Source organism: Labrus bergylta, chromosome 22, assembly GCF_963930695.1.
Source record: "Labrus bergylta chromosome 22, fLabBer1.1, whole genome shotgun sequence".
Classification (NCBI taxonomy): Eukaryota; Metazoa; Chordata; class Actinopteri; order Labriformes; family Labridae; genus Labrus; species Labrus bergylta.
In genome coordinates this window covers 5,489,120-5,515,275 of record NC_089216.1, presented here as the reverse complement: position 1 = coordinate 5,515,275, position 26,156 = coordinate 5,489,120, and the positions used below count along the sequence as shown (strand labels likewise).

The 26,156-nt window shown below is 36.9% G+C and overlaps 1 protein-coding gene across 1 annotated transcript in view; it reads right to left on the bottom strand.

Moving 5' to 3' along the window:
- Positions 1-253: 253 nt before the first annotated feature.
- Positions 254-26,156, bottom strand: part of LOC110005170 (sialoadhesin-like) — a 26,785-nt gene continuing 882 nt past the window's right edge. The window contains exons 3-34 of the mRNA XM_065950916.1: positions 25,708-25,989; positions 24,501-24,767; positions 24,098-24,373; positions 23,555-23,827; positions 23,192-23,470; positions 22,796-23,095; positions 20,951-21,214; positions 20,292-20,534; positions 17,995-18,117; positions 17,848-17,863; positions 17,658-17,755; positions 17,483-17,533; positions 12,072-12,344; positions 10,935-11,130; positions 10,460-10,797; positions 9,917-10,189; positions 8,843-9,109; positions 8,440-8,715; positions 7,897-8,169; positions 7,534-7,812; positions 7,141-7,437; positions 6,020-6,283; positions 5,362-5,604; positions 4,240-4,356; positions 4,116-4,131; positions 3,935-4,017; positions 3,763-3,813; positions 2,537-2,605; positions 2,400-2,456; positions 1,864-1,926; positions 1,251-1,304; positions 254-1,099 (exon numbers count right to left, since the gene is read on the bottom strand). Coding sequence (XP_065806988.1) covers positions 1,092-1,099; positions 1,251-1,304; positions 1,864-1,926; positions 2,400-2,456; positions 2,537-2,605; positions 3,763-3,813; positions 3,935-4,017; positions 4,116-4,131; positions 4,240-4,356; positions 5,362-5,604; positions 6,020-6,283; positions 7,141-7,437; positions 7,534-7,812; positions 7,897-8,169; positions 8,440-8,715; positions 8,843-9,109; positions 9,917-10,189; positions 10,460-10,797; positions 10,935-11,130; positions 12,072-12,344; positions 17,483-17,533; positions 17,658-17,755; positions 17,848-17,863; positions 17,995-18,117; positions 20,292-20,534; positions 20,951-21,214; positions 22,796-23,095; positions 23,192-23,470; positions 23,555-23,827; positions 24,098-24,373; positions 24,501-24,767; positions 25,708-25,989 — 5,969 coding nt within the window. The 3' untranslated portion in view covers positions 254-1,091. The remainder of the gene's footprint in view (positions 1,100-1,250; positions 1,305-1,863; positions 1,927-2,399; positions 2,457-2,536; positions 2,606-3,762; positions 3,814-3,934; positions 4,018-4,115; positions 4,132-4,239; positions 4,357-5,361; positions 5,605-6,019; positions 6,284-7,140; positions 7,438-7,533; positions 7,813-7,896; positions 8,170-8,439; positions 8,716-8,842; positions 9,110-9,916; positions 10,190-10,459; positions 10,798-10,934; positions 11,131-12,071; positions 12,345-17,482; positions 17,534-17,657; positions 17,756-17,847; positions 17,864-17,994; positions 18,118-20,291; positions 20,535-20,950; positions 21,215-22,795; positions 23,096-23,191; positions 23,471-23,554; positions 23,828-24,097; positions 24,374-24,500; positions 24,768-25,707; positions 25,990-26,156) is intronic.

Genomic DNA, 26,156 nt, shown 5'->3' with positions numbered 1-26,156 from the left:
TCTTGGCCACTGTTTTGGTTTAAGTTTGTGAGCCCTCAGGGGCCCCCTACTGGTCTGGGGCCCCAAGCAGCTGTTTTTTCCCTTCTCCTCTGGATTTGTTTGAATTTCTGTGTACCAAACCTTGGACCGCATTAAACGCCTTTCCTTTTTGAACGCTCCCTCTGAGTTTACATCTGTATCCATTGGGTGCCTATCTTTGGGTCACAGTCTGGCACCGGTGCTGCTAATAAGTTCAACACAGAAGCTGTCAGGATATCTTAAAAATCCAATTTTATTGAAATGGCAGAAATCTGTACAGACATGTTCACCAATAACCATTGAAACTCAAATATTGTATGAAAGGCTTTTGTTTGAATACAACAAACTATAGTAGCACTAAGGTAAAGAATACAAAATAAAATGAACTTATTCAAAATCTAAAAAAATAAAAAACAGAAAACAGGCTATAACAGCATATGCTAAGTGGTTAGCTTAACGCTAAACAGAGTAGAGATTTTTATACTCTGGTTATGTTCTCATTTTTAAATACTATTCCTCGTGGATAAAATCTTCTGCTCTCGATACAGCACGATACAAGTAGTTCAAATGAAATGTAACTTAGTCTAACAAAACAAAAACATGTGGAACGTAACAATTCAACTTTACAAACACTTTGTGTACAACTATAACTTTGTTGAAGAGACATATGTCACATTTAAACTTGAATCTGATGAATCAGTTCTTTTCTAATGTGACAGATACATGAGACACCTCAGGTCTTATATCTTCCTTTTCTACTCTGTCATTGCATCACAAACATTAGAAAATGACCAAAGAAATGATCTGCCCTGTCCCAATAAAGGCGGGTAACGCTGCTCACAACTTACTAGTGAAAGAAGTTAATCGATGCATGAAATGTTCAACCAAACTTTCAGGAATACAAAATAAATACACAATTTAATTTATTTTCTAAGCTACTTACTGTACCGAATACTTTTAATAATTTACAAGCACTAGCACAAAATTATCACATGACAGCTGCAAATGCTAATCAAGCAAAGATTTTTTTTTTCATGTTACCATCCATTCCTTATGTCTATAGATACAGAACTTTATTGATCTGGAAGAGAAGCAAAGGGGAAAAAAAGATTAGTAATTATTTAAGAATATTGCAATCTTTATCAGACCTTTTTGCCTGTTTTAAAATCAGTTGACATATACATAAAATAAATCCTCATGATGTAAGGTTGCATTAAAACCATGAGCTGTACCTCGTTTGACTTCAGAGTAAACCGATTCTTCAGTTATCGCAGGAGTTGGCTTTCCTGAGAGAGACAATCAGTGTAAAAAAAGTTCATTATACTGAATATTAAGAATAAGCCTTATGTTTGTAATTGTCATGTATGTAGTCGTTATTACAATCTGTCATTATTTGTATTGTTGCAGCCATTAACCCTTTCCCCCCTTAGCCAATTAACTGATTTCAGCATCATCTTTAAGCATTAAAGTTGCCTAAGTATGCAAAATGTTCAGAAGCAACACATCTAAAACAAATGCAGAATTCAGATGTATTAAAGGCACAGTATGCAGATTCCACCACCGGGGGGCGCTCAATCAAAACAATAATAAAAGATGACGTTGGTGCTGGCAGGGAATCGTGAGTTCTCTCTGCTAATCAATTTAATTATTTTTTTATTAATTTAGATATTTCAACGTAAACATTGTAATTAAATTCTACATATTGGACCTTTAATGTAAGAACACCTGACGGTTAATATTAACAATAAAAGCTTACATCACCTGCGATTTGAAAGAAAAAACACTCCATTTATATTGCGCTGTGTTGGAGAAGAAAAACTGCAGTTGATTGCTTACTTCACTCACCTTTGTTTTTCTTGGCTTTACCTGGATTATGGCAGCTGACTTGAGAATAAAGGACAGATGGATCTAAAACAAAAGACAGATTTTAGGATTGGTTTTCTTCGTAGACTGAATTTGTAATGTACAGACGGACGGGTTGAAGGATTGAGAAAGAAAAATGTAGAAACACTTGAGTTTCTATGATGACTGTACAGATTATGTGTTATCACGATGGCAGCTCAGCGAATGTTTCATCTTCTTGCTTTTGTTTGGACCCAAAACTGTCCATCTTAATACTTAATCTGTGAGATGGAAATGTTCTTAAAACACATGACGATCCGACAATAACATGCATCCAACATACGTTAATTTAAACAGCCAAACTGAGCAGTGACAGGAATAAATGCCCCAAATTTAGCTAACATTTGACAAATTTTGTCTCTTTTGACACCCAGTGGAAATATTTAGAATAATTACTGAACTGCAAGCTGACCCATTATCTCCTCCAGTGTGTACCATGATGCATTTTAACATCAACTTAAAGCAGCACTGTAACCTACCTTCTGTTTCTAACCTCACATCAGAATAAATCGTGCTGTCTGGTTCAGGTTTCTTCCCTATAAGACATAACAAATGAGCCGAATGAATGTAAAAACACTTCAGTACTTTTTCTGCTGTATCTTATTGAAATACTTACCTTTCTTTCCGATGTTTTTGAGCTCGATCAGAGAATATGTAACATCATGGGACTGGGACTGGTTTGCATCTGAAATATATGTTTTGTTATCCACAAACATTCTGGGCCGTGCATAAACTACAGTTCATCTACAGTCGGAAACTATTTCAGGAAACAGTTTAGAGCGTATTGGCTGACATCATTGTCCTGGTTTCACTGAGCCAAAACTAAGTTTGTGCAAGTGTTTCACAAGCAATCGTTGCCATAACCCCGTGAAGACATGCAGCGCTAAATGTTGGTTAGTTCCACTATTAAAAAAGTACTATGGAATATTACAAAAAAAGAGGCAAAAGCAAGAAAGAGGAACAGTTCCCTTCAAAGTAAAATGTACATGGTGAAGCATGTTCAGTGCAGTTTTTGATTGGAGGTTTAATGGTGCATTCATGTGGTATCGGACACATCTGGAAAACGAGTTTCCGAGTTGTAAAACGTACATGAACGCCTGCTCAAGTCGGAGCAACAACTCGGAACAAACTCTGGAAAAGATTTGATCCCGACTTGCTGATTTGTGGTCGTATTCGTCATCACATGGGGGGCAAAATATTTGTTTTGTTAATGTTAAGACACTTTTTATTACCGGTAAGTCACAAATTGAACATCAACGTTTGGCTCAAATATAACTCATAACAGAGACATTCACACATCTTTGTAGCGTCCATACTTTCTTTGTAATTCTTACAACATTCAAACTTTCCGAACTGAAATCACGTGAACACACTGAATCTGGAAGAGCGATTTCACAACTCGGAAACTGGGACCATCCGAGGAGCACATGGATGCAGAATCAGACCAACTATTTTAACCTTAAGTTTCAGTGATCATTTAGCTTCTTCATCCATGGAAAGTCAATCTAAGTACAAAGTAACATTAAAGCAATAAACAAGATCAAGTGTTAATGTATGTGTCTCTAAAGAGAGGCTGAATAAGTCTAACACACTTAAACATTAGCAAAAGGATGATGAAACTTGCCTTCACCCTCTGAAGTGGCATTGTTCATAACCTAACTACAAATGAATTATACATGATGCACCAACCAGTTAAGGACACCATTGCTCAATTTAAGAAATATTATACATTGCACTGATTGCCTAAATTGCATTCCAAAAGCGAAAGTAATTGCGTCGTTTAAAAGAAAACCTTTGCATTTGTTGGAACATTTTCAGTATTAGAAAAGGAATAAACTGTACCATGTGCGGTGTCTTCAGGGCCTTTGATTGATTCATAATGACACGCGTCACCTAAAGAGCAATGGAGATCAAATCAATCGAGCTAACTGCACGATAACACTTTGTATCTTTGGATGTTTAAAATAAAAGGTGTTCTTATATATAAATATTTATGATTAATTCAAAGGCTTACCCTGCAGGGGAGGAGAGTATTCATGATGCTGAGCGGCCGGATTTGTGGACGAGTCCTGGTTGGTGCTTTCAGCCTGGCCTGACCTACAACATTGAGTAAATAAAAAGGTGTTAACATTGGACGTAATGGCAAAGTGTTAATGTAATGTTCAAAATGAGACACAAGAGAGCACTGAACCAACCTGATAAGGCATGAATCTGTAAAAAAGACATTGTGTTGTTCTTTTAGTTTGCCACCATTTCATGTCAAACATTTGGAATAAACCATCAAATGTGTAAGAGAAAAATATTAAATAAAGGTCTCACCCTTTGACTGCCTGCAGCGATACAACAGGAGCAGAAGAATTATAAGTACTACTCCACAAATCAGCCCGACAATCACGAGAATTACAGGATATGAAGGGTTCCCAAGCCTGGACACTGCTACAATTAATAACAAATAACTGTTAATGAACTTATAAAACACTTCTTAAAATTATAGACAATGATAATTAAATGTTTTGTCACGTTGTCTCAAGCAACGGTGAAAACAAAACACAAACATGTGTAAAGAAAATAGTCTACAATGAATACATCATTTTATCGCAATCCAGGATTTAACCAAATTACTCATTCAACACTAAATTATTGAATCAATAAGGTCAATCACTTAAAGTGTGGTTACTTCCAACTAGATGGTGTATTTGACCTTTTTCTTTTTCAGACAAAACATGGTTTACATAAAATCATTCAGGAATTTGTATCTTTGTAAGGATGGGAAAGTGGCTTAGGCTAAAGAAAGAAAAAAAAATCTAAAATTCAGTCCAAGTGAATTTTTTTACAATGAAAAAAAAAGTGCAGCACTATGTACAGTACAGGCCTGGAGAAAAATGTAAAAATAACAAATAAAACTAGCAAGAAATAAGTAAATAACAGAATGTAAAAAGTGACAAACTAAAGACGTGACTCAGCGCTAAACAATGCCACCGTGGGCCCTTGCAGCGCGGCACACTCTTTGGTTACTGTCAACAATTCTCCAACACTTGCCCCTCCAACCACCAACAACCTGCAAGGCCCTCAAGCCTCCTCTTATGTAGGAGTTGGTACCCCGACCAAAAGAGGTGAGAAATCAATTAACTCTCTGGAGAGTATTACCTGTTCTGCAAGAAGCACAAAACATCTACAATAAGGCTACAAACATATCAAAATACATTTCAGTTAAAGGGATACTTTTTTGCTGCTTATGAAAAAATAAATAAAACATTTGAAATGATTTTGTCCGAGGTCATTCACACCCAAGTACTGGTTGCTAGTCATGCTAAGCTAACGTTAACACAGGCCTCTAAGCCGGCTTGATGTTACTTCAAGAGTGTCTGTTTAACATTAGTGCATGAAAGTATGTACATTACTTTAGAGGGCACGGGGTATCTCCCTGACTATCCCACTCACCTGTTACTGACATCCAACTCTGAGACGACTCTCTCCCTGAGGTCTGACACTTGTAGAAGCCCTCATCAGACTTTGACACAGCAGAGAAATTAAGCTCCTTTCTGGTATCATTTTGAATGAGTTTGTTATTCTGATAGAAGAACACATTGGAAACAATATCTGAGCTTCTCAATCTGCAGCTAAGACTAACTGAACTTCCTTCAGTCACTGGATGGACAGGGCTCACCAGGATAATATCAGACTCTGTAAAACAGTTAAAGAAAAGAGGATTCAGTCAGAGGTCATCAGGTTCAAACATGAAAATTAGCAGACACAGAATGATGAGAATATATTTCTTCTTTTTTTACAGCAATGCTTCAAAGTGATGATTAATCTGATGTGTTATCTTGTGTACACCTTACTCCTTCTTATGTTTAAGACTTTGGCATCAAATGTGTTTGAACAGCAACTGTCTACAAATGTGATCAGTATTTAATAATGATATACACTCAGACCTTAATTTTTGCTTTTATCTAATTAAGAGAGTAAACTCTCCCACACTGGGCTGCTCTTTTACTTCTCCATGTTGATGGAGATAACGTGGAACTGAATGATGTTGAATTGAATACTTGGATGCTGAAAGATAAAAACTTTAAGAAGAAATGTAATAAAAACATACTCTGTTTAGTGATGTTGACAGCGTTGCTGAACTCCCCTGATCCAGACTCACACCAGTACACATTATTTCTCAATCTGTTTTCCTCTATTGTGCATGTTGATCCAGTCATTGTATCCCTCAGGGAGCAATCTGCCAGGAAGCTGTCCTCTTGAAACTTCACTCTCCACTGAGTAGAGTTCCCCTTACACTCCAGTGAGACAGAATCAGAGGTGAAGTGTTGCACTCTTTCAGGACTCACTGTGAGAGATGCTGATGAAGGCAAATCTAAAAAAGAAAGAAAGAAACAAGAGGTTCAACAAAGCCCAGACCGTTAGCTGCCATTGGACTTTATATTTAATGTAGATATCCAACCAAGGAATTCGGTCTGTAAATTGAAAGACTTTCTTTGACCTGCCATTTTTCAAAGATATGACAGATTAGCATTGTTTTTTTTTCCATCAGTCCATATTCTGTTTTATCAGGAATGGCTGAAATAGATTTTTCATATAGTGTCTACATACGACTGATTACTGACCAACATTATTTTAATCAAACAAGCCCTCATATGTGAGAGTAAACAATGAGCAATAAGATGCTTAATTATACAAAGTAAAATGTTTTTATTGAACGATTATTTAAGTGATAGACTCTAATAATCTTCCTTTTAGTGTTTTTCATGCTACCAAAAACAACAACAACCACTCACCAAGGAAACGAGTTTGGGATTTGGCTGTGTATGTTGTACTGTAGGCTCATGCATATGCACGTGTGGATACACACACATCACATATATGATGCTTTTAAATTGTCTATTTAGACAGATGAAGATATATTTACAAACTACCTGCACATTTGCTCCAAGTTAAGTTGTGTATTTATTTTGATAATCGAGTGTAGATATTGAGCTTTCTGTTGAACTATTTTGAGAATGTATATGTATGTATACACGCTTACAACTCAATGAAAAGTTGTTCACTAAAAGGAAGGGGAAAGAAAGAGCATGAAGTCATCGTGATCGATTCCTATCTTGCTCTTGGATTGTTGTACAATACAGACAAAAGTACTGAAGAAACTCTATGTTGTTCATAGATCAAAACTGAATAAAGATATTAATCTCAAGATAAAGACAGAAACAAACTGACCTCCAGACCAGACAAACTTTGGTTCACTATAAGGAGTGTTCATTTCTCCTCTTCCAGCTCTGCACACATATCCTGCTGTGTGTGTCTGTCCATGAACAATGAAGGAATACTTTTCAGTTCCATCTCTGCTTCCAGATAGCAGCTGGTAGTTGTAGGAGTTGTCAGATAGTTTGGGAATAGCTTCATACCAGTAGAACCTCCATCCTGCTGATGGGTGTTTAACCTCACAGTTCAGAGTCACAGAGTCTCCAGGACTCAGCCAGAGTGGAGACACGGTGAGGACAGGCTGGGGTGAACCTGTTGGAAAAGTGATTATTCAAAGAAATAAAACCATGTAATGATGGAATATCTGATAGTACAGTATAATGTTTATATAAAAGAAATGTTACTTACTGGATAAAACCGTTAATGTGATGGGATCGCTCCAACCTGTTGGAGACTGGTCACTTTTTTTTCTGCCCTTACAACTGTAGTTTCCACTGTGTGATGTATCAGCAGGTCCAATACTGTATTCCTTTTCCTTTGGAGGTTTGAATGAGTTGCTTGTTTTCCACTCGAACTCCCACTCAGCGTCGTCTCCATCCTTTATCTCACATCTTAGAGTAATCGACTCTTTAGAGTAGATTTCAGACCAGTTGGGGTGCAGAGTCACGACAGCCTTGTTTGCAACCGCTAATGTTGAAGAATTCACAGTAAGTATACAAAGATGAAAAAACCTTAAATCTACACCAAAGAATGTCAATATGCAAAACTTACTATTTTCTTTTAACTGAATTGTATTACTGTCCTCTGTGTAGTAAACTGGGTTTCCTCTCTCTCCTCTACACCAGTAGAGTCCTTCCTTTGAGACACGCTTTTGTCCAGCCGAGGAGACATCATGTATGGATGATGGGTTAGAGGATTTATCTGCTCTGTACCAAAAGTAGTATTGCCAACCAGATGAAGAGCTCACATCACAGGTCAGGGTCACATAACCTCCTACTGGAATATCTGTGACATCAGCCTTCAGCTCAGCCTTTGGTTTTTGTTCTGTTCAGTTTAAAACAGGGATATAAAAATGATTACTGTTTCTTTAAATAGCCATTAATAAAATACCTTATGGAAATAAATACACATGAACTTCATCCATGAAACTTATTGTACCAAAGACACACTTAATCACTGTGATCTGCACTAAAACTTTCTCAATGAAGAAATAAAGTCACAATTTGAGTACTGTTCAGATATGAATGATAGTTTCTCTTAACATACATAAACATCCTAAAAACTGTTTTCATGTTGATTTTAAGTCCATCTTACCTGATACTGTCAATCTGATTGGAGTGCTCCATGGTGTTGAAGAAAGTACCTCAGTTTTGTGTTTTCCCTTACACTTGTATTCTCCTTCACTGTAAGAAGTAGCAGTGATTTCAAAGGATTCACTTTGTCTTACAGATCTATCAGAGCTGGTTGTTTCCCACTCATACTCCCACTCAGAGTCGTCTCCACCCTCGATTTCACATCTCAAAGTGATCTTCTCTCCGCTGTATATCTCAGTCCAATGGGGCTGAAGAGTCACAACAGCTCTGTTTGATACTGTTTGTGTTGAAGAGATCCCAACAAGAACACAATGATGAGAAAAAAAGAAACATCTTTAGTCTTTTTATAAATCAATTTATCGATAAAAAACATTTTTACAACTTTACAAAAATGTTAAACTCACAAATGATGTTGATAGTGACTGAATCACTGTACTCTGTGTAGTAAACTGGTTCTCCTCTCACTCCTCTGCACCTGTAGACTCCTCCCTGGGAGACACTGAATCGTCCATTGAAGTTTTTACCATCATCTTGTGTGCCCGGGTGATCTCCTCTGTACAAGATGTACGTCCAGCCAGATGATGGAGGGTTCACATCACAGGTCAGGGTCACAGCGCCCCCTGCTGGAATTGATGTGCTGTCAGCTCTCAGTTCAGCCTTTGGTATTATTGCTGTTTGATTTGGAAACAAAGATGTAAAAAGATAAATTACCGTACCTACAATTTGATCAAATTCAAACAGTGCTGAGCCCAGAAGTAAAAATTCAATTAAGAATTATGAGCTGAAACTAGTGTTAAGATTTATCTCTTAAATTATATTAAATTTAAAGTAGTTAAATTCCAGAAAAGACCCAAATCATGTATCACTTTAAAAAACAACATCAATCAATCAAATGTATTTATAAAGCACATTTAAAAAAACTAAACAAAAACTCACACAAACATATGTGCCCAAACACAAATGCACACACAGAATACTAACAATATAATCAGACTATAATATTAAATGATATTTGATAGAAATACATCAGAAAGAAATACAAGCAACCTAATTAGGACTCAAAAGCCAACATGTAAAAGTGTGTTTTGAGGTGTGACTCCTTCTTGCTTTAAGAGATGGCTGCTTGCTGCTTTCAGTCTAGTCCTGGTTACAGAGGAGGTAATGTGTTGGAGACTTTCTTTTTGAAGTGCTGTTTTGTTTGCTCGCTCAGGTGGAATTTTGTTTTTGGAAGACTTTTTCTTTTGTAAATAGTATAAATGCAATTTTTTGTGTTTTGTTTTTCCTGTTTTTGCAATTTTTTGTAAATATCTGTCACTGCACCTTGGGAGGCCGACTGAAAATAAAAGACATCAATTGCAGTCTTCAACTACGCCTGTGTTTTTATGATTTTTGGGTGTTTTGAAAGAGGACCCCGTCACATATAAAAAGATGAAAAAACCTTAAATCTACACCAAAGAATGTCAATATTCAAAACGTACTATTTTCTTTTAACTGAATTGTATTACTGTCCTCTGTGTAGTAAACTGGGTTTCCTCTCGCTCCTCTACACCAGTAGAGTCCTTCCTTTGAGACACGCTTTTGTCCAGCCGAGGAGACTTCATTTATGGATGATGGGTTCGAGGATTTATCTGCTCTGTACCAAAAGTAGTATTGCCAACCAGATGAAGAGCTCACATCACAGGTCAGGGTCACATAACCTCCTACTGGAATATCTGTGTCATCAGCCTTCAGCTCAGCCTTTGGTTTTTGTTCTGTTCAGTTTAAAACAGGGAAATAAAAATGATTACTGTTTCTTTAAATAGCCATTAATAAAATACCTTATGGAAATAAATACACATGAACTTCATCCATGAAACTTATTGTACCAAAGACACACTTAATCACTGTGATCTGCACTAAAACTTTCTCAATGAAGAAATAAAGTCACAATTTGAGTACTGCTCAGCTATGAATGATAGTTTCTCTTAACATACACAAACATCCTAAAAACTGTTTTCATGTTGATTTTAAGTCCATCTTACCTGATACTGTCAATGTGATTGGAGTGCTCCATGGTGTTGAGGAAAGTACCTCAGTTTTGTGTTTTCCCTTACACTTGTATCCTCCTTCCGTGTAAGAAGTAGCAGTGATTTCAAAGGATTCACTTTGTCTTACAGATCTATCAGAGCTGGTTGTTTCCCACTCATACTCCCACTCAGAGTCGTCTCCACCCTCGATTTCACATCTCAAAGTGATCTTCTCTCCGCTGTGTATCTCAGTCCAATGGGGCTGAAGAGTCACAACAGCTCTGTCTGATATTGTTTGTGTTGAAGAGATCCCAACAAGGACACAATGATGAGAAAAAAAAAACATCTTTAGTCTTTTTATATCAATCAATTGATTGATAAAAAACATTTTTACAACTTTACAAAAATGTTAAACTCACAAATGATGTTGATAGTGATTGAATCACTGTAATAAGTGTTGTAAACTGGTTCTCCTCTCTCTCCTCTGCACCTGTAGACTCCTCCCTGGGAGACACTGAATCGTCCATTGAAGTTTTTATCATTATCTTGTGTGCCCGGGTGATCTCCTCTGTACAAGATGTACGTCCAGCCAGATGATGGAGGGTTCACATCACAGGTCAGGGTCACAGCGCCCCCTGCTGGAATTGATGTCCTGTCAGCTCTCAGTTCAGCCTTTGGTATTATTGCTGTTTGATTTGGAAACAAAGATGTAAAAAGGTAAATTACCGTACCTACAATTTGGTCAAATTCAAACAGTGCTGAGCCCAGAAGTAAAAATGACTTGAAGAATTATGAGCTGAAACTAGTGTTAAGATTTATCTCTTAAATTATATTAAATTTAAAGTAGTTCAATTCCAGAAAAGACCCAAATCATGTATCACTTTAAAAAACAACATCAATCAATCAAATGTATTCATAAAGCACATTTAGAAAAACAAGACAAAAACTCACACAAACATATGTGCCCAAACACAAATGCACACACAGAATACTAACAATATAATCAGACTATAATATTAAATGATATTTGATAGAAATACATCAGAAAGAAATACAAGCAACCTAATTAGGACTCAAAAGCCAACATGTAAAAGTGTGTTTTGAGGCGTGACATAAAAGACTCCACAGAGGGGGCAGACCCTGACTGAGGGAGGAAGGCTGTTCCACAACCGTGGGGCCTTGACTGCAAAGGCTCGGTCGCCTCGAAGTTTATAACGGGAAGGAGGCGGGGCCAGGAGGCGGGGCCAGGAGGCCCATGTTTGAGGATCTGAGATACTTTTCTCACTTTGACACAGCAATCATAACTTAGGAGAGCTCTATCAATATCAACAAACATCTTCTTTGTCAAATGTGAATAACTTAGCCAATATTTATAAGAAATTATTCAGACACTGTTAGTGACATCAAAATTCACTGTTTTAAACCATATTAAGACATATTTTAAGCAGATTACAAAAGATGTGATAGTCTTAAGTTTCTCAGTTATTTTGTTACCATGCTGAAAGTTAAAAAATAATTTGTCACAGCTCCCTGCAAAGACTTTAAGCAAGCAATGTTTTGTTTTCTCATTTAGATGAAATCATTTCCACCTTGACATTTTAATTACTGACAACATGGTTCAACTTACGTGGTACAGTCAATTTGAAGGGTTCACTCCAAGGCGTGTAGGTAGGATTAGGGGATCCCCTTCTGCCGAAGCACTCATAGTCTCCGTTGTCAGAATCAGTGGCTTGGCTAATAATGTATTTATTGCCTGTTGAATATTTGGATGTTCTGGGTGTGCTCCAACTAAACGTCCATTCAGAGTCTCCACCTCCCTCAATCTCACATCTGAGAGTGAGCGTCTCAGCCCAGAATGTTTCAGGCCAGTTGGATGTTGTGGTCACACGGGGACGGTTACCTGTTCACATCACAAAGAAACAGGATTGGAAACAAAAACTAAAAATAGAAAAAACTTACAGTTTTCATCCATGATCCTTATTGTAATGATTTAAATGTCTGTACAATATAACTGTAACAATAATGACACAACAATAATGTTGTAAATGGTTTTAAAGTAACGTATAAAGCAGTGTTAAAAGAAGCAGCTGTTGAAGAGATATAAGAGCTTACAGAGTCACAACAGTTTCTAGAAATACCAGCAGCTTTCCATGGTGAGGACAGAGTCGAGTCAAAAGAGGAAACTAAAATACATAGCTTAAAAAAAAACATTTTCAGTTCATGTTCTAGGACATTTTATTTAAAAACTTAAGAGATAATACATAAACACAAAACACTACATGTGGATGATGTTAAAGAGATGAAGTAGGTAATAAATAGAGGAACTGCAGAAATATTTAAAAAACAAAAATCAGAAATATAAGACAATCACTTACCTTGAGCCAATCCGTGGGGGATCAAATTCAGCACTAAAATAAAGATTAATAGTTCATCAGGGAAGAATTAAAGGTGTTAAATCCAGATAGTTTCATTTTAGGTAACTGTTATTGTCAAAACTTTCAAAAACGAGATGGTTCATCTCAAGGGGCTATCCATCAATAAACAGAATTTCTCACAAAACAACAAACGTTTGGCAGCCATTTCAATCCTAAAGCTTTTTTTTCCAAAACTATCGACTATTTACTGTTCACGCCTTGTTCAAATGTTGTACAAACAGCAAGTGCTTAACTCCTGTTGTATTATTCAAACAGCTGAACTACATGTTCATAGAAACATGACTCGCTGTTTGAAAGTCACAAAACTTAAAGAGCTCTGATGTACTCACAGAAAAACCCCAGCACACAACGCAAGGTTTGGTCCATCTTCACATCCAAAACGACAATGAAACTCTGACGCTTAGTTTTAAAATAAAACATTAACTTTACATTTCTAATAATGCAGAAGGAAAAGAGGAGAAAGACAAGTAACAGTTCATTAAAATGTGAGAGCAGAGTTTCTCTCGGACTTCTGTCTCTGTACTTCCTTCTCTATACACAAAATTCTAAGAAGTGCCAACCTCAACCAACCTGTTTACACGTCCTGTCTACTGCTCGAATAAGAAAGAGATCATGTGAAATGGCTTCTGTTAGGGGTTAAATAAATAAATAATGGCACTAATAACTAATTATTGCACATCCATGAAACATAATGCCAATAACTTTAAGACCACATACACACCTAACATTTCTAGTGTTCTATGTGCTGCATGTTATTCCAAATATATTATATTATTATATTTATTTATGTTGTGTTTTTATAAGCAAAATAAATAATGTTTTTCAATACACAATATATGAGTGTCCTTGTCTAACACACCATGGTGGCAGAATTACAAATAGAATGCCATCTAATGATTCACATGATCATTAATAAATAATAACCCACGACTGATCTGGTGCACTGCCTGCATAGCAGTGTGTAGCAGCCCCACTCTGACTTCTCTCCACTAATGCACGTCCACAGGTCCTGTTTGAACATGTGTGTGATTCAGGTCAATGTGTGTGAGAAGCATGTCTCTCAGAAAATCATTTTAAAATAACAATTCAAATTCAAAAAACTAAAGCCACAGTAAGATGGTGAAAAAAAAGAAGCAAAGCCTCAACATGCAAATGTTCCCACATTGTGTTAGAGTTCTAGTTTCTAGTTTGTTTGAAGCCCACAACACGGGAAACACTAACTGCTTATTGCCCATGACAAAGTTTTAATGTTTTCAGGTTGTTTTCATTAGCAGAAAAAAGAAGACAAAAAGATAACAATATGTTTCATCTAATCTGACATGTTACTTTAGGTTCTGCCTCATTTACCATCTCGATGTTTTTCTTTTAGTATTGACTGTAACTCGTTTTCTTATTGAGAATACTGAGGGAACAGTTAAAGCTTTCACAGCGTGCTCTAACTGAATTTCCCCATGATATAGTCGGTACTTGGTACAGGCTGACTGACCACTTCCTGTATTAACACCTCTGCTATAGGAGGCCCGCCTTTCACTCAGGCCGGACATGATGTCACTGAAGCAGCAGAATTCACAGTATTTATAACTTTGAACAACTTAAGGTAGTATTAACAACGAGTGCATGCTGATGTGACCTTATTCATATAGCACCTTTCATGTGATGAAAGCAGCTTGATGTTGTTGTTGACAATTAAGTAGCAATTAATACCAACATTTTATAAGTATACCAATCGTATATGAGAAAAGCAGAAGAGAAAAAGAGAAAATTGTTGGTGAGAGGCTTCAATGCACAAGAAGAAGTTACAGTGCAAACAGAAGTTAATAAAACGTGTGGAACAGCTGTGATAATTAATTTAAATTATGTAGTTCAATTTCCTCATTTAAAGAAAAAAAAACCTAAGGGCGCTGATGGCCTAGCGGTGAGGTAGCATACCATGTTCAGAGGCTGAAGTCCGTCAAGCAGGCGGCCCTGGTTCAAGTCCGACATGTGGCTACTCTTGCAACTATTTTACCCTCTCTCTCAAGTTTCTGATGCTATCCACTGTCCTAACAAATAAAGGCTCAAAGCTCATAAAACATGTTTAAAAGAAGGTGATAAAAAGATATAGTAATAATAACTTTATTTATATAGCACTTCACTAATCAAGGTTACAAAGTGCTTCACCAAATGTATAGATATATACATATAGAGTATAGCATCATATAGAAGAACAAAAGTATGATTATCAAAGACTGAAACTGTTGGTTGTGTCTTGTTTTTAATGCCTACTTGATTAGTATAAAATGTTTTAGAACTTCATTTTGTTTTGTTTGAAATGTTTGAAACTGTTTCTGTGAAGTGAACTTAGTAGTTAAAGGGTCGACTTCAAGTATATTTGATGTTAAAAAGAGAAGGTATAGAAAGCTTCAGAGTCAGCCTAAACCTTTTCAACAAGTTTAATCCCTCAACGTATTTTATTTATAATTTGAATAGAACGTTTATATATTCTTGTATGGGGGTAATTTGTAAATACTGATTGAGTAAACTACTAAAAGGAAACTACCAATAATGTGTAACATTTAAAGCTCTGCTTTTAAAGTCAAGAAGAAAACAAAATGGCTGCTCATGGGATGCAGGACCTTGGTTATTTTCTGCCACAAAGCTGCAATGCTGTAAAAAGGTGAAATTGTTAATAATTTGTATTTCTATATTTTCAACGGTAGAGAACTTCACGTCTTTGACAGATAACGACTAAAAGTAACAACCATAACTTCTTTCAAGGATGATTTTTAGCATTCGTCTTTATTAGATAGTAAAGCTGAAGATAGACGGGAAATATGGGAAAGAGAGAGAGGGATAACAGACACCACAGGGATGAGGGTCAGAACTGCATCTGGGGTGGATGTGACCTTATTCTTATTGGCTGGTTGGTCAAAAAGCAAGAACAACCAAAAGAAACTGTTGTTCCTGTTTAAAACATTTATTAGGAACATTACAGCAGAAATACTTTAACAATACATAACTATGAAATAATTAAGATACAAATTACTGACGGTTCAATAAACTATAATGTAAATGATTATGTTGGTTGAGAGCAGGTCATCACAGATATAAAAGTAATGTTGATGTCCATCCGGGATCTTTGTAAGCCAACACTGACAAAGAAGCCGACTTTAAAGCTGCACTATCAACTGGGTGCTCAAGCTAAAATATACAGTATGAAGCAGCTGAAACAACTCGTATCCAGAGTTTAATACACAAAATTGACAGATAAATGACAAAATAAAACATATACTTCTAAAAATAAGAATAGTCAAGAATATTCTGGTAATAATTGTAAGCTTTTAGCTAGTATGAGTAATGTAATACATATTCTGTCACTCTTATTTAACCAGAAAACAAATGAACTGTACTAACCCTTGAACATTTGTGATAGTTGGAAAGCAGAGTTGCATGTTAAGTAACGATGTGAACATAATTTATGTAATTTAATCAGCTCCTTTAAATATACAATATGTAGAAAGTCATATGAATTTCTACACTTAAATATCTAAATAAATCAAAATTGACTAAATTTATGTTACAAATATATTTTTTGTCTAGTACTTACATTCACGCGAATATTTCCAACAGTTATCAAAGCCAGAGAAATCCTTAATATTATAGTAACAGAAGCCGTGTTGTCGTGGTGACCACCATGACAGAGCCTCCATGACAGACACGACATGTATATCGTTGCCATGGAAACACCGTACTGTTGCTGTATGTGCTGCTGTGATAAAAACTTCATGTAAATCAGACTTGGATACATCGTCTGTAAACATATTCTCTTCCTCAGGTCGGTTTCACTCGTTTGTCTTCTCTACGGTCAACTCTTAGCTCATTTTCATCAGGGTTGGGGACAGAGTAGCAGAGAGAATCACTCCCATGATTCCCCACCAGCCTTGATGTCGTCTTTTGTGGTAGTCCCCTGGCGGCGGAATTTACAAACTGTGTGTTCAAAGAACTGGGGAAGTAAACACAAACATGTTAGTCCACAGTATACAGTTGCTTATATTGAAATTATCCAAAGGTTTTGTCTTTTATGTCCGTGTAGTCCCACACTTTTCTTTGCACAAAATATCTACTTTAAATACATTCAGACCAGATATGTCTCAGAGGTCCTCTCTAGTAATCAGATGGCCAAGTGGCTTCTGTATATAGTTATGCATGTCTTTTAACTCAAAGACTGTCGTTTTAAAACTAGAAACAAGAATCCAACTAACATTATTTTGATTTATTTGCTGTTGATTTAAGACGTCTGGCCTCTATTCCAAAAAACCCAGTAAAGAAATAAATATATATTCATGTTTTCAACTGTATTACATTGGGCATTTTTGGAGTGTACATGAATATAAAGGTATACACTGTACCATTTTCAGTGTCTTCAGTGCCTTACTGATTGGTTGACGTAATCATCCCCTTTAGAAAAATGAAAATCAAGCAAGTATTTGTTCATCAAAGTTTGTAAGGACAAGTGTCGTTCAAATAGACAAATGCATGACGAACATGAAACTCTTTTGTGACATGTTTTCCTTAAATTTGAAATATTTCATTCAGTGTATATGAATTTAAAAAACTACAGTACCAGCGTTGTTGTCCTCAGAGATTTTCAGTGTTTCGTAGACACTGGCATCATCTATAAAGAAGTCAAAACCAAGCAAAAGTCACTTTCATCCCATTTTGGATTCATATATTTTGAAGGCTACATTAATTTCTAAAATTGTGTGTATAAATACACAATATCAAGATGAAATGCTTACCGTGCAGGAGAGTAGAGTATACATCAGGTTGAGCCACATTCTGGTAAAGTTCATGACTTCTGGCAGAGTCTTGGTTGTTACTCTCAGACTGGCTTGGCCTTAAACATGCAGGATTGACAAACATTACATTGAGGACCATGGTTTTAATTACTGCTATATTTAAATTAAGTAAAGAGAGAGTTGAACCTACCTCCTGAAGCATGAGTCTGTGAAAAGGACATTTGCTGTTACATTGTTTTTTACTTTATATAAGTCACATTGCTAATCTTTGTCAGTGCATTTCTATATTTAATATAAATAAAGCATTTAACAATTAGAAGTAAAAGAAAGGTCTCACCCTTTGACTGCCTGCAGCGATACAACAGGAGCAGAAGAATTATAAGTACTACTCCAGAAATCAGCCCGACAATCACGAGAATTACAGGATATGAAGGGATCCCAAGCCTGGACACCACTACAACTAATAACAAATAACTGTTAATGAACTTATAAAACACTTCTTAAAATTATAGACAATGATAATTAAATGTTTTGTCATGTTGTCTCAAGCAACGGTGAAAACAAAACACAAACATGTGCAAAGAAAATAGTCTACAATGAATACATCATTTTATCGCAATCCAGGATTTAACCAAATTACTCATTCAACACTGAATTATTGAATCAATAAGGTCAATCACTTAAAGTGTGGTTACTTCCAACTAGATGGTGTATTTGACCTTTTTCTTTTTCAGACAAAACATGGTTTACATAAAATCATTCAGTAATTTGTATCTTTGTAAGGATGGGAAAGTGGCTTAGGCTAAAGAAAGAAAAAAAAATCAAAAATTCAGTCCAAGTGAATTTTTTTACAATGAACAAAACCAAGGGCAGCACTATGTACAGTACAGGCCTGGAGAAAAATGTAAAAATAAGAAATAAAACTAGCAAGAAATAAGTAAATAACAGAATGTAAAAAGTGACAAACTAAAGACGCGACTCAGCGCTAAACAATGCCACCGTGGGCCCTTGCAGCGCGGCACACTCTTTGGTTACTGTCAACAATTCTCCAACACTTTGCCCCTCCAACCACCAACAACCTGCAAGGCCCTCAAGCCTCCTCTTATGTAGGAGTTGGCACCCCGACCAAAAGAGGTGAGAAATCAATGAACTCTCTGGAGAGTATTACCTGTTCTGCAAGAAGCACAAAACATCTACAATAAGGCTAAAAACACATCAAAATACATTTCAGTTAAAGAGATACTTCACCCGTTGAAACATGAATCTGTACTGACATTGGGTCATATATGTAGTAGAAATTAGGGGCGCAAACCAGTACTCGGGTACCCGAGTACTTGTTCATTAAATAATAATCGGTTACAAAAAAATGTAATGGATAATCGTTTTGTAGTCCACATTTTTGTAAATGTTTCTTGTTGCATTGTGGGTTCTAGGATAGGCCTAATTCAAAACAGAAAAAAAAGAGCTCAAACACAAAAAGAAAATAGATGACAAACAAAGCGCTGATAAAGGCTCTGTGCTGAAACGCGTCCGTTGTTGATCCGTACGCTGCTACCCTAACAAAAATATCCCTTTAATTAGCCCCCCTATGAATTCACAATGAACAAAAAGTCTCAAACAAACAAAATATGCAACATGATCTACTAAACTTCAGTTCAAATTGTTTTTTTAGTCCACAGAAAAAGAAGGACTTTCACTTTGCGATTACCGCTTTACTCCACTAAACCAATGTCCGGAATACCAAAATATGAGGAACTAGCGTTGTAGTTTCACCCCGCTAACCGCAACAGCTTCCAGTGACGCAAAAATTGTCATTTTGCGTCACTGGAAGCTCCTTTTCAGACTTAAAAATACAAAGATTTCCAATCTCAGGGGAAAATGAGGGCGGGATGCACGACCATTCAAAAATACTACCAGGTTTCTAATGATACAAAGCTAAATGCAAATGGGTGAAGTATCCCTTTAAGTACATTCTCAAATGACCATTTTTTTTTACAAATCATAATTATTCTCAACAACCTAAACATCCCTCCACCTCTACCTAACTTGGTGCCTTCCACTTGGCACACCCCCATATAAGCCAAAGGCAGGCTTCATCTCTGTTTGGCTATCTTTTGGAAGTGACTTCAGCTAGTCGGTAGGGCTACTTTGAATTGCATGAGGACCACTGGACTATGTCTGAGAATTGAACCCAAAGTGGATCAATTCATTTGAATTACAGCAGAGGGCAGCATTACGCCTTGTAGCATTCAGCCTGCCAGAAATTCATTAGAAGATGAAGCTCTGTCTGGCAGTTCCTGGTTGAGAAAGAGGAGTGCAAGCCAGGATATGGAGCAACAGAGGACTAACAAGATATATTTGACATGTGTAACACTGAATAAAGTGTTTTAATGCAAAAAAAAAAAAAAAAAAGGTCCATGAGTTTTTTTGTTGCTTGAAAATAAAACGTTTGAAATGATTTTGTCCGAGGTCATTAACACCCAAGTACTGGTTGCTAGTCATGCTAAGCTAACGTTAACACAGGCCTCTCAGCTGTCTTGATGTTACTTCAAGAGTGTCTGTTTAACATTAATGCATGAAAGTATGTACATTACTTTAGAGGGCACGGGGTATCTCCCTGACTATCCCACTCACCTGTTACTGACATCCAACTCTGAGACGACTCTCTCCCTGAGGTCTGACACTTGTAGAAGCCCTCATCAGACTTTGACACAGCAGAGATATTAAGCTCCTTTCTGGTATCATTTTGAATTAGTTTGTTATTCTGATAGAAGAACACATTGGAAACAATATCTGAGCTTCTCAATCTGCAGCTAAGACTAACTGAACTTCCTTCAGTCACTGGATGGACAGGGCTCACCAGGATAATTTCAGACTCTGTAAAACAGTTAAAGAAAAGAGGATTCAGTCAGAGGTCATCAGGTTCAAACATGAAAATTAGCAGACACAGAATGATGAGAATATATTTCTTCTTTTTTTACAGCAATGCTTCAAAGTGATGATTAATCTGATGTGTTATCTTGTGTACACCTTACTCCTTCTTATGTTTAAGACTTTGGCATCAAATGTGTTTGAACAGCAACTGTCTACAAATGTGATCAGTATTTAATAATGATATACACTCAGACCTTAATCTTTGCTTTTATCTAATTAAGAGAGTAAACTCTCCCACACTGGGCTGCTCTTTTACTTCTCAATGTCGATGGAGATAACGTGGAACTGAATGATGTTGAATTGAATACTTGGATGCTGAAAAATAAAAACTTTAAGAAGAAATGTAAGTAAAAACATACTCTGTTTAGTGATGTTGACAGCATTGCTGAACTCCCCTGATCCAGACTCACACCAGTACACATTATTTCTTGAGATTTGACGATCTATTGTGCATGTTGATCCAGTCATTGTATCCCACAGGGAGCAATCTGCCAGGAAGCTGTCCCATTGAAACTTCACTCTCCACTGAGTAGAGTTCCCCTTAGACTCCAGTGAGACAGAATCAGAGATGAAGTGTTGCACTCTTTCAGGACTCACTGTGAGAGATGCTGATGAAGGCAAATCTAAAGAATAAAAAAAATAGAATTAAATGAATTAGGGGTTGAAGAAGGCCCAGCAGTCTAAAGATTTTAACGCTAAACAATAATGTTTTGCTGCCATTTAACTTTATTTACGTTTTAGGTTGAAAACAGAGAAACTCGTTCTTCTGCTGTCTATAAATTAGAAATAGAGAAAGAGAGAGAGAGAGAAAGAGAGAGAGAGAGAGAAAAAAAAAGAGAGAGAGAGAGAGAGAAAGAGAGAGAGAGAGAGAGAGCGAAAGAGAGAGAGAGCGAGAGAGAAAGAGAGAGAGAGAGAGAGAAAGAGAGACGGGCAGTCGAGTCCGTGTCTGCACATCAGAGAACAACACAGATCATGACAGCTACTTGGTGTCTTATATTGAGTCATTTTAGTCAGATACAGACATGAAACTGTGGATTTCTCCACAATGAAGGCTGTCAGCGTTGTGTACACGTGCTTGTGCTCGTGCATGAAGTGTACTGTGCCTGAGCACGGCACGGAGCGGTCACACTGGTCAAACTAACTGGACTTTAGCGTTGAAGTGTGCTTGGGCACGGTACGGATGGCCAGTGTGACCGTGCCCTTACTCTGACCTGCCATCTTACAAAGATATGACAGATTTCACACCCCTGTTTCTCCACCAGTAACTGCTGTCTTAATTGTTTCTGGGTTTCAGGTATTTCGCTTGTTTTTTCCACTTTTTTCTATGAATTTTCAGACTGGTTTGCCTAAATTTGTTAGTTTATATTGTGTTGTTATATTGTGTACCAACATTATTTTAATTATACAAGCCCTCCTTGCTGTGAGAGTAAGAATATTATACAGACAATCAGGCTAGCAGGTGGGATTATGCAGGACCCCTCACACGCTCTCTTCACAGCGTTTGAGTGGCTCCCCTCAGGACGCCGGCTTCGCTGTCCCTGCTGCAGGACACAGAGGAGAAGAGCAACCTTTGTTCCCAGGGCTGTGCAGCTCCTCAACTCCTTATCATTTAGTATTTAGCCTACTTGCACATAGCTCTGTATATATATATTTATTTCTCGTTTACTGCACATAGTTCTGTTTACATCTGTTTACATCTGTTAGTCCGATCACTGTCCACTTATATCTACTCTTTTATATTTTGTATTTTTAAGTTAAGTTTAAGTTTTAAGTTGTATTTAAATTGACACTTTATATTGAGGTTAAAATGTTTCGTTTACTTGCACTGTTGTTAATTTACTGCTCTGTGTGCCTTTGAATTGCCCCCCGGGGACAAATAAAGTTTTTTGAATTGAATTGAATTGAATTGAATAAGATTCTTAATTCTTCAAAGTAAAGGTTCTTATTAAGAAATGATTTCAGTTTTAGATGATTTAATTTTCTTCTTGTTAGTGTATTTCATGCTACCAGAGTAAAATAGAGAGTGATGGCAGAAAGAAGCTGGGAAAGTGTAAATCACACCTGGAAGTCGCATGTTTGGGTTCATGCCATTGAAAGAGGAAAGAAGGGACATGAAGTCATCGTGACATTAGAGACAAAAGTACTGAAGAAACTCTAAGTTGTTCATAGACCAAAAAAGAATAAAGATAAAGAAAAAAACTGACCTCCAGACCAGACAAACTTTAGTTCACTATAAGGAGTGTTCATTTCTCCTCTTCCAGCTCTGCACACATATCCTGCTGTGTGTGTCTGTCCATGAACAATGAAGGAATACTTTTCAGTTCCATCTCTGCTTCCAGATAGCAGCTGGTAGCTGTAGGAGTTGTAGGAGTTGTCAGATAGTTTGGGAATAGCTTCATACCAGTAGAACCTCCATCCTGCTGATGGGTGTTTAACCTCACAGTTCAGAGTCACAGAGTCTCTCAGCCAGAGTGGAGACACGGTGAGGACAGGCTGGGGTGAACCTGTTGGAAAAGTGATTATTCAAAGAAATAAAACCATGTAATGATGGAATATCTGATAGTACAGTATAATGTTTATATGAAAGAAATGTTACTTACTGTATAAAACCGTTAATGTGATGGGATCGCTCCAACCTGTTGGAGACTGGTCACTTTTTTTTCTGCCCTTACAACTGTAGTTTCCACTGTGTGATGTATAAGCAGGTCCAATACTGTATTCCTTTTTCTTTGGAGGTTTGAATGAGCTGCTTGTTTTCCACTCGTACTCCCACTCAGCGTCGTCTCCATCCTTTATCTCACATCTTAGAGTAATCGACTCTTTAGAGTAGATTTCAGACCAGTTGGGGTGCAGAGTCACGACAGCCTTGTTTGCAACCGCTAATGTTGAAGAATTCACAGTAAGTATACAAAGATGAAAAAACCTTAAATCTACACCAAAGAATGTCAATATTCAAAACTTACTATTTTCTTTTAACTGAATTGTATTACTGTCCTCTGTGTAGTAAACTGGGTTTCCTCTCTCTCCTCTACACCTGTAGAGTCCTTCCTTTGAGACACGCTTTTGTCCAGCCGAGGAGAATTCATGTATGGATGATGGGTTAGAGGATTTATCTGCTCTGTACCAAAAGTAGTATTGCCAACCAGATGAAGAGCTCACATCACAGGTCAGGGTCACATAACCTCCTACTGGAATATCTGTGACATCAGCCTTCAGCTCAGGCTTTGGTTTTTGTTCTGTTCAGTTTAAAACAGGGATATAAAAATGATTACTGTTTCTTTAAATAGCCATTAATAAAATATCTTATGGAAATAAATACACATGAACTTCATCCATGAAACTTATTGTACCAAAGAAACACTTAATCACTGTGATCTGCACTAAAACTTTCTCAATGAAGAAATAAAGTCACAATTTGAGTACTGTTCAGCTATGAATGATAGTTTCTCTTAACATACACAAACATCCTAAAAACTGTTTTCATGTTGATTTTAAGTCCATCTTACCTGATACTGTCAATGTGATTGGAGTGCTCCACTGTGTTGAGGAAAGTACCTCAGTTTTGTGTTTTCCCTTACACTTGTATTCTCCTTCACTGTGAGAAGTAGCAGTGATTTCAAAGGATTCACTTTGTCTTACAGATCTATCAGAGCTGGTTGTTTCCCACTCATACTCCCACTCAGAGTCGTCTCCACCCTCGATTTCACATCTCAAAGTGATCTTCTCTCCGCTGTGTATCTCAGTCCAATGGGGCTGAAGAGTCACAACAGCTCTGTCTGATACTGTTTGTGTTCAAGAGATCCCAACAAGGACACAATGATGAGAAAAAAAGAAACATCTTTAGTCTTTTTATCAATCAATTTATGGATAGAATATATTATTACAAGTTTTCAAAAATGTTAAACTCACAAATGATGTTGATAGTGACTGAATCACTGTACTCTGTGTAGTAAACTGGTTCTCCTCTCTCTCCTCTGCACCAGTAGACTCCTCCCTTGGAGACACTGATTCGTCCATTGAAGTTTTTACCATCATCTTGCGTGCCCGGGTGATCTCCTCTGTACAAGATGTACGTCCAGCCAGATGATGGAGGGTTCACATCACAGGTCAGGGTCACAGCGCCCCCTGCTGGAATTGATGTGCTGTCAGCTCTCAGTTCAGCCTTTGGTCTTATTTCTGTTTGATTTGGAAACAAAGATGTAAAAAGATAAATTACCGTACCTACAATTTGGTCAAATTCAAACAGTGCTGAGCCCAGAAGTAAAAATTAAATTAAGAATTATGAGCTGAAACTAGTGTTAAGATTTATCTCTTCAATTATATTAAATTTAAAGTAGTTAAATTCCAGAAAAGATCCAATCATGTATCACTTTAAAAAACAACATCAATCAATCAAATGTATTCATAAAGCACATTTAAAAAAACAAGACAAAAACTCACACATACATATGTGCCCAAACACAAATGCATACACAGAATACTAACAATATAATCAGACTATAATATTAAATGATATTTGATAGAAATACATCAGAAAGAAACACAAGGAACCTAATTAGGACTCAAAAGCCAACATGTAAAAGTGTGTTTTGAGGCGTGACTTAAAAGACTCCACAGAGGGGGCAGACCCTGACTGAGGGAGGAAGGCTGTTCCACAACCGTGGGGCCTTGACTGCAAAGAATCGGTTGCCTCGAAGTTTATAACGGGAAGGAGGCGGAGCCAGGAGGCGGAGCCAGGAGGCCCATGTTTGAGGATCTGAGATACTTTTCTCACTTTGACACAGCAATCATAACTTAGGAGAGCTCTATCAATATCAACAAACATCTTCTTTGTCAGATGTGAATAACTTAGCCAATATTTATAAGAAATTATTCAGACACTGTTAGTGACATCAAAATTCACTGTTTTAAATCATATTAAGACATATTTTAAGCAGATTACAAAAGATGTGATAGTCTTAAGTTTCTCAGTTATTTTGTTACCATGCTGAAAGTTAAAAAATAATTTGTCACAGCTCCCTGCAAAGACTTTAAGCAAGCAATGTTTTGTTTTCTCATTTAGATGAAATCATTTCCACCTGGACATTTTAATTATTGACAACATGGTTCAACTTACGTGTTACAGTCAATTTGAAGGGTTCACTCCAAGGCGTGTAGGTAGGATTAGGGGGTCCCCTTCTGCCTGAGCACTCATAGTCTCCGTTGTCAGAATCAGTGGCTCGGCTAATAATGTATTTATTGTCTGTTGTATATTTGGATGTTCTGGATGTTCTGTCTCTTCTCCATCCAAACGTCCATTCAGAGTCTCCACCTCCCTCAATCTCACATCTGAGAGTGAGCGTCTCAGCCCAGAATGTTTCAGGCCAGTTGGATGTTGTGGTCACACGGGGACGGTTACCTGTTCACATCACAAAGAAACAGGATTGGAAAAAAAAAAAAAAATAGAAAATATTACAGTTTTCATCCATGATCCTTATTGTAATGATTTAAATGTCTGTACAATATAACTGTAACAATAATGACACAACAATAATGTTGTAAATGGTTTTAAAGTAACGTATAAAG